Source organism: Mugil cephalus, chromosome 19, assembly GCF_022458985.1.
Source record: "Mugil cephalus isolate CIBA_MC_2020 chromosome 19, CIBA_Mcephalus_1.1, whole genome shotgun sequence".
Classification (NCBI taxonomy): Eukaryota; Metazoa; Chordata; class Actinopteri; order Mugiliformes; family Mugilidae; genus Mugil; species Mugil cephalus.
The window spans coordinates 12,674,421-12,686,955 of NC_061788.1; the positions used below are offsets into that span (position 1 = coordinate 12,674,421).

Genomic DNA, 12,535 nt, shown 5'->3' on the forward strand with positions numbered 1-12,535 from the left:
GAGATAATATAGGTGAAAATGCAATATCTCTCTGATCTGTTCATAAGGACTAAGTGACTAAGTGGAATTCAAGATTATCCAAAGTCTAAAGAATGTATTTTAGAGGCTTAGAGTGTTCATTCAGATTTGCAGCTGTTACTCATTATGTGTGTTGCTTATGATTATCTGTGTGTGTGTTGCTAATAATTATCTGTTTTCCACAAGAAAAGCCATATGAAGAAGATGAAAATGTAGATTCATTTTATATAAATCTACTGTTTCTTGACTTGTTTTGTTGTTGTTGATGTTTTTTCTGTTTTTTGAAGTATACTAAGTTTTTTTGGAGCTCTCTCTAGAAACACAGCTTTTTTAGTTTTGTCTGTTAAAACGCCTGCACTTTAAGCTACTAAAGCAAGAAATAAATAAATGATTAAAAATAAATACACTCTGTCGTCTGAGACAATGAGTTCTCTACGTGTTTAAGTTAATTTAACAAATCATTCCCGTTATATCCCTAGCGTTTTAAAACTATATATATTTTTAAATAACTTTAAAGTATCGAATTCTTTGATACTTTGTGTTTTGCTCACATTTTTATTATAGCTCCTTTCTCAGGCCTGTAATGCATGTGCTTGCACGTCCTCTCAGTTACATAATGGTCTAATTGTTTTTATAGTAAGTCTTGGGCAGGTTTGAACACTGAAGCCAGATTACGATAAGGATTTCAACCCAACAGGATTACCGCTAGATTTAAGCACCTTATTTAGTCCCAAGCAATGAAAATCAGCCATAAGCTCGTCTGTAGCGCTTGTATATAAAGGCAAACCCCGACACAAGACACAATCTGGTGGATAACCACGGACAGAACTTGAATTTTACTTACTCTCACTACTTTGACCCAAAACCAGGTAAGATGCAGACTTTTCATTTACTACAGCGTAGACCGTTGCTGTTCTCAGATTTTCTTTTGCAGTTATCATCAGAAAGGTTGTGATCATCATGCTGTACGAAAGATATATTGATTATTTATTGTTTTCCGCATCTGCTATTTTTCTGGACTTGGAGTCTTAGACCGACAACTTCCCAAGTGTTTCAGCTATTGCTCATCTGTACCTTTAGATCTGTTTGTCAGTTTGATTTATCTCATGTTAAATTATGAATTTACTGACGGTACATTTAGGATATCAGTACAAGTTGGTAGTCTGTTGAGTCTGGTTTAAGACTCAGAAAAGCATTTGAGACTCTGTTCAGAACCCTAGCAGGAATAATAGCACAGGTCCTTTGGTCGTTGGACTGTTAAAACACTGATATATTTATTTTCTTTACAGAATGGGATCCTCTAAGCTGGCCCTGCTGCTGGTCTTTGTGTCCTGCGTGGAGCGCTGCCTGTCTGCCTCCTGTGTTGTTGACAGCTTCTCAGTCAAACAGGACTTTGACCCCAAGAGGGTATGTGTGAATTAATACCACATGAATAGCATGTATGTTAGGAAAGGAAAAAATTACTGACATTCTTTTTTCCTCTCCTTCTCTTTGCAGTATGCAGGCAAGTGGTACGCGCTGCAGAAGAAAGACCCTGAGGGGTTGTTCCTGCAGGACAACATCTCAGCCGAGTACACCATTGACGACGATGGCTCCATGACTGCCTCCTCCAAGGGCCGTGTCACCCTGTTTGGGTGAGTTAGAGAGCCATTTAGAGATTTGAGTATCTGCAGATAAAGTTATAGAACTGGCTTAAACCAAAGTAAGACCATCTGGCGTCACCTTTCTTTTAACACCCACTGATTAGAAGAAAAGGTCAAGTGAAACGCAAAGCCATTCTTGACTCTCTAAGACCTGGGGAGGTGAGGGCAGCTTAAATATTCAGAAGTTAAGGAAGGTGCTCAAGTTGTGTTCATGGTCCACCAAGTCTTAAGGCAGGACAAGCAATCTGAGCACCACTAGCTACAAGCTGGGTTTTCTGTGAATTATGGAGGATTAGGAACAAATGCAAGTTAGAGAAGACGGCTTTTACACAGGAATGTGGGCTTAAAGAGCAACAGCTGACTTAAGTGCTCATAACACGGACTGAACACCATCTGCGCCTGTAAAATACATCCACATATATAGGAAGATTTTCTGACGTTTAAGAATTAAGAGTAGGTAGGAAACACGCTTGCATTTTGAAAACATTTGCATCCTCACTTTGCAGTTTCTGGGTTGTGTGCGCTGACATGGCCGCTCAGTACTCCGTCCCCGACCCTACCACCCCCGGCAAGATGTTCATGAACTACCAGGGACTGGCCAGCTACCTGTCCAGTGGAGGTCAGTTCTGCGCACACATTTCCACCTTCACATCCTTCCCTCATGCCCTCATTCCTCCTCACACCGTCCCTTCCTTTCTATATAAGGTGACAACTACTGGGTGATCGACACCGACTATGACAACTACGCCATCACTTACGCCTGCCGCACCGTGAAAGACGACGGCAGTTGTGAGGATGGTTATGCCCTGGTGTTCTCCAGGAACCCCCGTGGCCTGCCTCCTGCCATCCAGCGTGTCGTCCGTCAGAAACAGGAAGACATCTGCATGGCTGGACAGTTCCAACCTGTCCTGCAGTCTGGAGCCTGCTGAATAGAAAAGAGAGGGGAAGAGAGCACCAGCTGGCTGCAGTCTAGGTGGTTTAACGGAAAGAAGAGGGAGAATGAGAGAGCGTATGTGAGAAAAGGTATACGTGTGTGAGTGATCGATGCGGAAAAATGACAAAAGAATGACAGGAGACCTACCTTCCTGAACTTCCTTTTTCACTCGTCCATCCATTATAAGTCAAAGGAAAATGTCACTGTTTTTGGGTGCAGCAGAGTGTTTTGGTGAATGTCAAAGGTAAAATAAAAAATATTTTTCTAAACAAAAACCTGTGAAAATGTCTTCTTTGCCCTGTTAAGAAATTTGAACAACGCAGATAGAAAAAATATATTTGTCAGCAGTTTCAGGCTTGAAAATGTGGAAATGCTGCACGTTGGAGGTGGCTAATCTCTTCTGAGCCCAAGAAAATGCAACAAACCAAACACTATACGCTTTGAGCAGTAATGGGCTTACTGGTGGCCTAATGTTTAGAGATCTTAGTCCTATTATACTAAATTAAGCCACTTGGGAGATCTGCAGGGTCAAGGATCAAATTGAAAATATTCTGAAGCTACGTCTTGTTTGCAGCTCAGAGATTAGTGTTCAGACTAATTAGGCAGCATTACCAGAACGTCATATGTTACATTACTGTATCCTGTCAGGAAAGGAGAAACAAAATTGGACTGTCTAATTCATAGTTCTTTGAGTTTAACAGTGAAAGACTGAGAAAGAGTGACAGAAATACTGTTGTCTCTATAGCTACATTTGTTAAATTGTGCGAGTTACCCATCGGTTAATAATAAGCATGTCTTTGGATGGTGGGAGCAAGACAAAGAGAACTCACGCACACACAGGACACTGTTCAACAACAGTTAAAGTACTGTTCACCCTCTGAAATTATTTGTTTTTGGGTTTGTTAGAGCAGCTGAAATCTAGGAATTTACCCAGCAGAGGATCAACAGGGGATCACGGATAATGTCTGACAGTAATGACCCTGGTTGGCAGGACTGTGCAAGCTTGTCTGTTTACAAACTAGCTTAACCCTGATAGGATCAGTTGTCATGTGGGAATCACACCACGTTTCATTCTGCAGAATTTCAAAAAAAACAAAAAAAACCCTGTAGTGCCGCATAATGCTTTCATGATGTGCCACGTTTTTTTCCAATACAAGGGCGTTCTGTTTATTTGACACTCAACAAGAGTAATTTATGAAAAACGTTTCATACGTACAGTCAAACTCGTTTTGAAGCATTCATTAATACACAGAATAAGATGTTGCAATCCCTTGTGCCAAGATCCCAGGCAAAACACATTTGGGTCGCTCTCACATCAGAGCTGTTTGGTCCACTTTAAACTGACCACAGTTTGTTTCCTCTAATAGTCCGCTTCACTTGAGCAGGTGTGAAAGATCAACCAAACTCTGGTGTCGACCAAACAAATGACCTGGTCTGGTCTGCTTGGAAACGGAGGTCTTGATTCGCTTGCAAGTAGGGCCGGGCGTATCAATCTAAATAACGATACCAAGACCAGTATCGGTATTGAATGTATACTAGCATGATGAGACTGACTTTTGTTAGTTTCTCTTCTATGAGTCTTAGACTTAGACTAACTTTATTGTAATTTTGTATGCACAGGGTGCACACAGAACGAAATTGCATTGCATACGGCTTAGGACAATGTAAATTACTCCTCACAGAGTTCATGTGAGCACAGCTTCACTCCGAATTTGTGCACGGCAGGAGCTTCTCCATCTCCAGTGTAGTGTAGTGTGAAGTGTAGTCGCATGTCCCATCATCTCTATTATCTACTGCTGCTGGCTAGGCTAGTTAGTAGCTGACTGCTTGTCAGTTCTCCAGTTGGACTGGGCTTCTAAAGGAGTTTTGCCTTAGATCATGGCACAAGGCATCGTAACATCTCGTCCTGTGTATTAATGAATATTACTTATTTTGCTCAACTGTTACTGACTTTATTTTCCAATGTGTGTTGTTTACATTGTTATATTAATATTTTTGTTACATTGTTACTTTTTCTTATTTTGCACTATTTATTTTTTTCTAAAACAATTGTTTGTAGTAAAAGGGAAATTATTTGTAATTTTATATTGTTACATTGTTTTGTATTGTAATTAGTTAAGAAAAACAGATTTATTTGTCCAGTATTTTATCATAATCAACTAACTAAATTACTAAGTTATTTAATGATCATGATATTTGCATATTATGCAAGTGAACCCTGGTGCGGTTCATAGGGAGTGTGAATGCTCACCGGCGTTGACCATTGACTGTACTACGCGGTGACGCAGGACCAAATCCAGGAAGTGACGCAATACGCAGTGCGTCCAAAGCAGTAGCAGTGTGTGGCGTTAACAACGGACAGCCGTTGTATTGGTTGCTAATGGCTAACCTCCACTCTCGAAAAGCCGCCACTTGTATTTTGTGAAGCACCCATGTAACTTTTGTTTGAAAGGCGACAAACACACATGTCGGACCCTGTCATGTTCTGTCGCTGTTATTGTTTTATGCTGATATTTGCATATTTAAAAAAATTAAACCCCTTGTGGATAAAAGCATTTGTTGTAACGGTAACGCCCACCCCGCCCCCCTTAAAAACGTGCCCCAAACGTGTAATAATTGTTACGTATCGGTCACCTTATTGAGCTTAATTATTCGTATTATGAATGCCTTACCTGTAAATTTGAAGGCGTTCAGTCAGTGAAAATTCCCAAAAGTCTCAATGTGCCTGTTCCCGCTTCTTTTGAATCCGTGTCCACTCAAGAGCAAGGAGCATGCGCAGTAGTTGAGCATCCGGTCATGGTCATGTCATTGAACTGATGAACCTCATGCTGGTTAGATTGAAATTAATGTTAATTAACTTTTCTGGAAATTGTGTTACAAATAACAAGAACAAATGATTTAACGCGAACGCACATGATTAATTAACACAATACCAACACATTTCTGGTTTGGTGATCAACACACCCCCTAATTTTTTTTTATTTTTTTAGTAGACAGACAGTAACCCTCAGCAAACTTTGGGTTTTTATTTCCCCTTTAAAAAAGTAATTAAATGGAATTTTAGTCCTTTTAAAATCATAACCAGCAGATTTTTTTTGATGACAGTTAACAGTTGTAATATTGTTCATATGTGTTTTATGATGTATACACACCATCTACTGCAACCTCTCTCTTTAAAAATGGTAACTATTCCCTATATAGTTGATCTGACGGAGCGAGGAACCGTCCTGCAAATGTTCCTCAGCAACATGAGAAAGCGTCCTCTGACCGCCAAGAACACCAACTCGATGAGCATGTCCACCCTGAGCCTGTACCACAGCCTGGCCACGGGATCCAAAGAGTTCCCCATGATCAAGACCAAAGATTATCTGAGCTTGCTCCATTTCACTTCGCCTTTCGATGAGGAGATGGAGCCAGAGAACCGGGAGAACGCCACACCAGCAGGCATGCTGGCGCCACCTGCAGGCGCTCCCATCCGTAGGATATTCACTCCAGTTATCCCAGAGAAAGTGGACATGGAAGTGCTGAAGGGGGACTGGAGAAACTGTGTCCGCACTTTGGAGTCCAGCGATGGGAGCACATTCACCAGGGTCATCTCCCCTGTTTACCGGTCACAAGACACAGAGCTGACAAACCGGTGGAGGGTCACTGATCCACCAAGAAGGAGAGTTAGAGTTTGATGAGACACACGACCAGTACAAGCACAGGTCAGTGTTTTTTTGGTGCATGCGAGAAGTTTATAATCCCCAGATTATGGAAAACATCTAATCGTTCCTTTTGTGTCTTTTGTAGAGAGAGAAACACACCATCTGCAACCCTGTCTTTAAAAATGGTAACTATTCCCTTATTTTATGGCATTGTAAGAATTTATTTTAACGTTTATCTTCTTGTTCTGTTGCAATTGTCCATATTTTATTTGCGCTTCATCACAGTTTCCTCATTGCCCAAGAGAGAGAGATGAAGACTTGATGAGAAGAAATGTCCACACAACTTCTCTGGTTGGTAAATACTTGATGATTTCATGATAACTCTCTCTGATATTCAACCACTTTTCTATTGTTCTGAAATGATTTGATATTTGTCTTTTGCGCAGAAGAGAAGAGAAGAGAAGAGAAGAGAAGAGAAGAGAAGAGAAGAGAAGAGAAGAGAAGAGAAGAGAAGAGAAGAAGGACCCAAGGATAAGAGACTACCTGCATTGTGAAGTAAATATTTATTTTTTTAATTTTATCAAAATGTCCATTATGTCCATAAAGGTCCATAAAGGAAAAAAGAAAGACAGAAATCATAGCAGAAAGTATGGAAGGAAACATCATGCTCTATAACCTTTCTCATTAAAATGGTAAATTTAATTTTCTTTTTTTTTTTTATGGAAAACTCCTGAGCGTTATCAATATATTGTCTTTGGTTCACAACAAATTGAATTATAACCCATTACTTTACCTTTTATCTTTTAGAAAGAGGAGACTTTTAGAAACAATGACCTGAGGACAGAAGACAAAACAAAGAAGACAAAGACAAGTATATGTGACTGCCTGCACTGTGAGGTAAACATATACCATATTTCAGATTTTCTCATCATTTTTATTAATCTTATTGTAAAAGGATTGAAATGGGTCCATATTTTTGGTAATGTTTCTTTTACAAAGAGTAGAGGTCATGATGTTACAAAAAAAACAAGACAGAAAAAGAACAAGAAGGAGCCAGTGTGGACGTGCTCTGGATGAACACTATGGTAAAACATTGTGATGCTCTACCAGAAATACATTTCTCACATATGATTTCAGTGAATTAATTTGATTATTTCTTTTGCCATTTTTCTGTTTCAATACCAAGAGAGAAGAGCTATCACACACTTCAGCAGTCCTTGCCGTGACCCGGATTCGAACCGGGGTTGCTGCGGCCACAACGCAGAGTACTAACCTCTATACGATCACGACTGCTTGATGGGCCTCTGGATATCAATGATATGAAGAGGAGAGAAGACAAAATTTTAACATGATTCCAATGGGTTCAATAACTGTTTCCCTAATTATTATTTTTGTATGCCATTTTATCTTTAAGAAATAGGAAAGGCTACAAAACAAGAAACAGTCAGTGACAATGTGTTCTGGATGATCACTATGGTAAATCATGGTGACATTCTGCCAGACATGTATTATTTTGTCACAGATTCAATGAATTAATTGCGCCTTTGCCCATTTTTCAGGAAACCTTTTCTCCATTTCAGCAGCACTTGCCGTGACCCGGATTCGAACCGGGGTTGCTGCGGCCACAACGCAGAGTACTAACCACTATACGATCACGGCTGCTTGATGAGTTTCTATCAACAATGACGTGAAGAGGAGAGAAGACAAAACCACAAAGAAGAAGAAAAGAAGGAGCCAAGGACATGTGACTACCTGAGTTTTGAAGTAAACATATACTATAATTCAGAATTTTATCATATTTTTCTTTTTCTTTTTTTTTTTCATTTTAACATAATATGAAAAACAGAATATGAATAATAAGGCAAATCATGGTGATTGATCCCCTACCAGAAATACATTTCTCACACATGATTTCAGTGAATTAATTTGATTATTTCTTTTGCCATTTTTCTGTTTCAAAACCAAGAGAGAAGAGCTTTCTTCCACTTCAGCAGTCCTTGCCGTGACCCGGATTCGAACCAGGGTTGCTGCGGCCACAACACAGAGTACTAACCTCTATACGATCACGGCTGTTGGATGGTCCCCTGCATATCAACCTAACAGAGAGGAAGAGAGGACGCAAGAAAAGGAGAGTGTTAGAAACAATAACATGAGAAGAGAAGAAGAAGAAGCATGACCTGCACTTGAAGTAAGCATATACTGTAATTGAGAATTTAATCCTCATTTGTATTTATTTTAACATGATTCCAATGGGTTCAATAACTGCCTCCATCATTATTATTTTTTTCAGGAATTTTTTCCCCTTTAGAAATAACAGAGGAAAGAAACAAGAACAAGAAGGAGCCAGTGTGGACGTGTTCTGGATGAACACTATGGTAAAACATTGCCATATTCTTCCAGAAATACATTCTAACACATGACTTCAATGAATTAATTTGATTATTTCTTTTGCCACTTTTCTGTTTCAAAGTCATGAGAGCAGAGTTTCACACACTTCAGCAGTACATGCCATGACCCGGATTCGAACCGGGGTTGCTGCGGCCACAACGCAGAGTACTAACCACTTTACGATCACGGCTGCTTGATGGGCCTCTGGATATCAACCTTATAATTGGGAGCAGAACAGAGAACAGAAGCCCAGGAGAGTTAGAAACAATAACAACAGGAGAGATGACAAAACCACAAAGAAGAAGAAAAGAAGGAGCCAATGAGGATGTGTCCTGGATGAGCACTAACTGATGGTGATTGATTCCCCATCAGAAATACATTTTTCACACATGGTCTCAGTGAATTAATCTGATTATGCTGCTTTTCTGTTACAAAGTGAAGAGAAACAATAATAGAAGATATTTCTTCTACTTCAGCAGTCCTTGCCATGACCCGGATTCGAACCGGGGTTGCTGCGGCCACAACGCAGAGTACTAACCACTATACGATCACGGCTGCTTGACACTCTGGCTGTCAAACCAAGAGGAGACAGACAGATATGAGATGCCGAAACAAGAGACGCATAAGAGAAAGTAGAAGAAATAGAACCAACAGATGAAAAGGAGCTCACAAGGGAAAACGTGAAATGTAATGCTCTCATTAATAATGGTAAATATATTATAATTTGATTTACTAAAAGAAATGTTGAGAATAACTCTCAGGAAAGTTAATTTATATTTTTTTCCTCTTAGAACAGAGGAACAATATGATGAGAGAAGAAGAGGATGTGAAGAGAAGAGATGTGACCACCGGCACTGTGAAGTAAACACACATTTTACTCTGTGATCAATATTTGTTCTTATGTGATTCCAGTGAATTCATCACTGTTCTCCTGTTATCTCCTGTAGCAAGTGACGAGAGGCGAAACAACGACGTGTGCAGGAAACATAAGAAAGGAGAAGAACATAATAAAAGAACATAAAAAAAAGAAAGAAAAAGTTTGGTCATACTTGATTTCATTTTATATTTATTGTTAAACGTATAAACTTCAGATTTTCATTATAGATTTCCTGGAAAATTTCAGACATGATTTCTGCAGATTATAATATGAGTATACTTTTGATAGCTCAATAAAGATTTACTTGATTATGTGAATTATGTGAAAAACTGAATGATTAACTGGAACAAAAAGGTTATTTCAGAAGTCACAAACAATGTTGGAAACCTCTGGCAACAAGCTCAGAAACTATAGGAAACTGTGTTTTGTGTTTTTTAAGAGTGTTTACTTTTAGTAATTTCCCTCTTGGATCGTTAAAGTCTAAGTCTATACGCCATATTTACATTCTCCACGTATTACAAACCAAACCCTTTCAACCCTAATTTTTACGGCTCCTTAAACAATCATGCTCTCCGTCACTCAAGCAGCTTTCCTCTAATTCTGTTACATGTGGGATGTTTGGACAACTAGCTCCACACAGCATAGTAAACGTTACTGTTGAACTCATTACCTTAGATAAACCAGAGCATTTGCAATGTTTGTTCAAAGTTAATAACAATATCATCAGGCCACCAGAGGGCAGTCAAACCAGGGTAGAAAGTATAAATATAATAAATCCCAATAATAAAAATAAATATAGATATGTATAAAATATACAATAGTTGCATGCAAATATATAAACAATATAGTATAGAAAAAATACATATGTATATATAAGATATGCAAATATACTAGAATATATATATAATGCACAAAATTACGGATACGAAGACACATAGTAAAGACAGTATATGTATGAAACTATATATATGTTGATATATTTACATGGATACAAATCCATGGTCTTAACCTGGCTGGATATTATAACCTGGTGGTTTTATATTCATCTGTTTGTTCTTCATATTCTCCAAATGTATCAAACTATTGATTTGACCAATGTTCTTACTATCCCTCTGATGGATTTGCTGTGTTTTGAGCCCCAATTATCCACTGGAAAGACCTCCAGAACTCAACTGATGAAGTCATCTCCAGTCGTCCAGTCCCTTAAAACTGCATAAAGACTGTTTTAAAAAATGGTTGTAATTCCCACACCTGTCCTCCAATTTTATCCAGTCTGTATTCAATACATAAATGCAACTATAATATGGTGGAACATATGTACATATAATTAACTGTATACTTTAAGACATGTCAGAAGAGCAGATAAATCTTAGCTGAAGTGAAGATAATTTTAAGATTTGCTGTCCCAGAATTCAAGAGAGTTCATTATTTCATTAGTTCATTATTTTGTTTTTTATCAGACAAACAGTTTCCGCTTGAGAGAGACAGTTCATGATTGTACAAAGGGTATTGTACTTTTCTGAATCTACAGATTATGTAAGACATCAATCACTTATTAGAAGTAAAAGTATTTAAAATAATAAATGCTGCTGGTTCTGGTTTGAATTACACCCATGATGATCACATGGCTCCAGGTAGTTCCTGTCTCCAGTAATGCTATTGAACATCTGACTCGTTCTTTGGCGCCTTCAACTCATCAGACTTTCTGTCTTTGTGGTTTTGTGATTCTGCCGGGGGTCAAGACAAATTTGGCTGACTGTTCTGTAAACAAGGCTCTGTCACAATTGTGGGGGAAGTGCAAAAAAGTGCACATGAAAATTCCTTGAGGCTGAGGAGTTACAATTAGTTGGTTTGTCCAGACCGACGCGTCGTTTTCTGTACAAGAACATCTGATCTATTAAATCCCTCTTATTATTCTGTTACAAAACCTTCATGTATTGTATGTTTGTAACCGGAGCCTGTTCGTACCTGACTTGCTAGTTGGTTATATTTTCTGTGTAAACAGAAAAAAAAACTGCCTTTGTAGAAATTGTGTAGACTTGTTGATTCAAATGTTCCATAGCATAATATAACTGATGATGTTTTGCCATCTGAACGTGGATGATGAACTTCATGGTAGAAAATCTGCCAGCTATTAAAGGTACAATGAGGAATATTTGTCTCCCCCTTCTGGAAGTGAGAGTAATTACGCAAACACTGTTATTACATGTCCCCTTACTTTTTAGCTCTGTCCAACACAAAAAATCCGCACCAATACTAATGGTTGCTTTCGCTTTTAGTCTGTGATCCTCTCTAAAATGAAGTTTCTTTTTATCCAAAAACAGTGTAATGGCAAATATGAGGAATTTTACCTGCTGCAGTTTCTGAACCCATTGAGCAACGATTGAAACTAACAGACAAGGCTTTAAATAGTCAGATAAGGTTAAACATGCATCTACAAATAAACATTTGGAAATTTGGAAATTCCTTTAGTAATGAGTTCATTTAGATTTCCTTTGCTTCTGATGTGGATTTCTGGAGCAGGCTGACCCCACTCTAGAGGTTGTGACCTCAAATTACAGGGCTGATCGAGGCCACAAAAGGGCTGTTATGTCAGGGCGGACAAAAGTGCGGACTCGGCTAAAATGATGGGCTTATTAAAGGATTATCAGAGCAGCAGGGGAAAAATGTCCTAAAAAATCCCTCACAAAGCTTAAATAACAAACCAACGGCTAAACCTGCGTGTTTAAAAGCCAAACACAGGTAGCATGTTTATATAAAGCTGAGGGAACAATCTCAGACTTATCTGTCACACAATCGTTTTATTTTACAACTCCGTCTCACTGTAGTCATCTGTCCTGTATGCAAATCTTATTAGAAGAGTTTCCACGGAAGAGTCTCTGATGAAAGAAGTGGAGGTTGTGATAGAGACATTACTTCATACCTAACCTCAATAACAACAGATGTGTCAATCCACATAATAACTGAGGGGAGGATTTACAAACTTCTCAAATCATAAAGCACCTCTTTCACCCCTTGTAATTTCTGT

At 38.7% G+C, this 12,535-nt stretch overlaps 1 protein-coding gene, 2 long non-coding RNA genes and 2 other non-coding genes across 5 annotated transcripts; 3 read left to right on the plus strand and 2 right to left on the minus strand.

The window, feature by feature from the left end:
* The first annotated feature begins 730 nt into the window (after positions 1-730).
* Positions 731-2,870, plus strand: rbp4l (retinol binding protein 4, like). The gene is made up of 5 exons (XM_047569894.1): positions 731-887; positions 1,308-1,425; positions 1,516-1,652; positions 2,168-2,280; positions 2,367-2,870. Exons 2-5 carry the CDS (start codon positions 1,309-1,311, stop codon positions 2,588-2,590), a joined length of 591 nt encoding a protein of 196 aa, XP_047425850.1. The 5' UTR covers positions 731-887; position 1,308; the 3' UTR covers positions 2,591-2,870.
* Positions 2,871-6,713: 3,843 nt separating this feature from the next.
* LOC124996340 lies at positions 6,714-7,319 on the plus strand. The gene is made up of 3 exons (XR_007110840.1): positions 6,714-6,797; positions 7,050-7,139; positions 7,242-7,319. It is a non-coding gene; the product is annotated as an uncharacterized LOC124996340 (long non-coding RNA).
* Positions 7,320-7,829: 510 nt separating this feature from the next.
* Positions 7,830-7,901, minus strand: trnah-gug. Its single transcript has one exon. It is a non-coding gene; the product is annotated as a tRNA-His (tRNA).
* Positions 7,902-9,113: 1,212 nt separating this feature from the next.
* trnah-gug lies at positions 9,114-9,185 on the minus strand. The gene has a single exon. It is a non-coding gene; the product is annotated as a tRNA-His (tRNA).
* Positions 9,161-9,670, plus strand: LOC124996310. The gene is made up of 3 exons (XR_007110831.1): positions 9,161-9,338; positions 9,422-9,491; positions 9,578-9,670. It is a non-coding gene; the product is annotated as an uncharacterized LOC124996310 (long non-coding RNA).
* The last annotated feature ends 2,865 nt before the right edge of the window (positions 9,671-12,535 follow it).

Excerpts from the sequence above, each read along its gene's own strand:
- rbp4l (XM_047569894.1), top strand. The coding sequence starts at position 1,309 with ATGGGATCCTCTAAGCTGGCCCTGCTGCTGGTCTTTGTGTCCTGCGTG. Across the intron at positions 1,426-1,515 it reads AGGACTTTGACCCCAAGAGG|TATGCAGGCAAGTGGTACGC; the intron begins GTATGTGTGAAT and ends TTCTCTTTGCAG. Across the intron at positions 2,281-2,366 it reads CAGCTACCTGTCCAGTGGAG|GTGACAACTACTGGGTGATC; the intron begins GTCAGTTCTGCG and ends TTTCTATATAAG.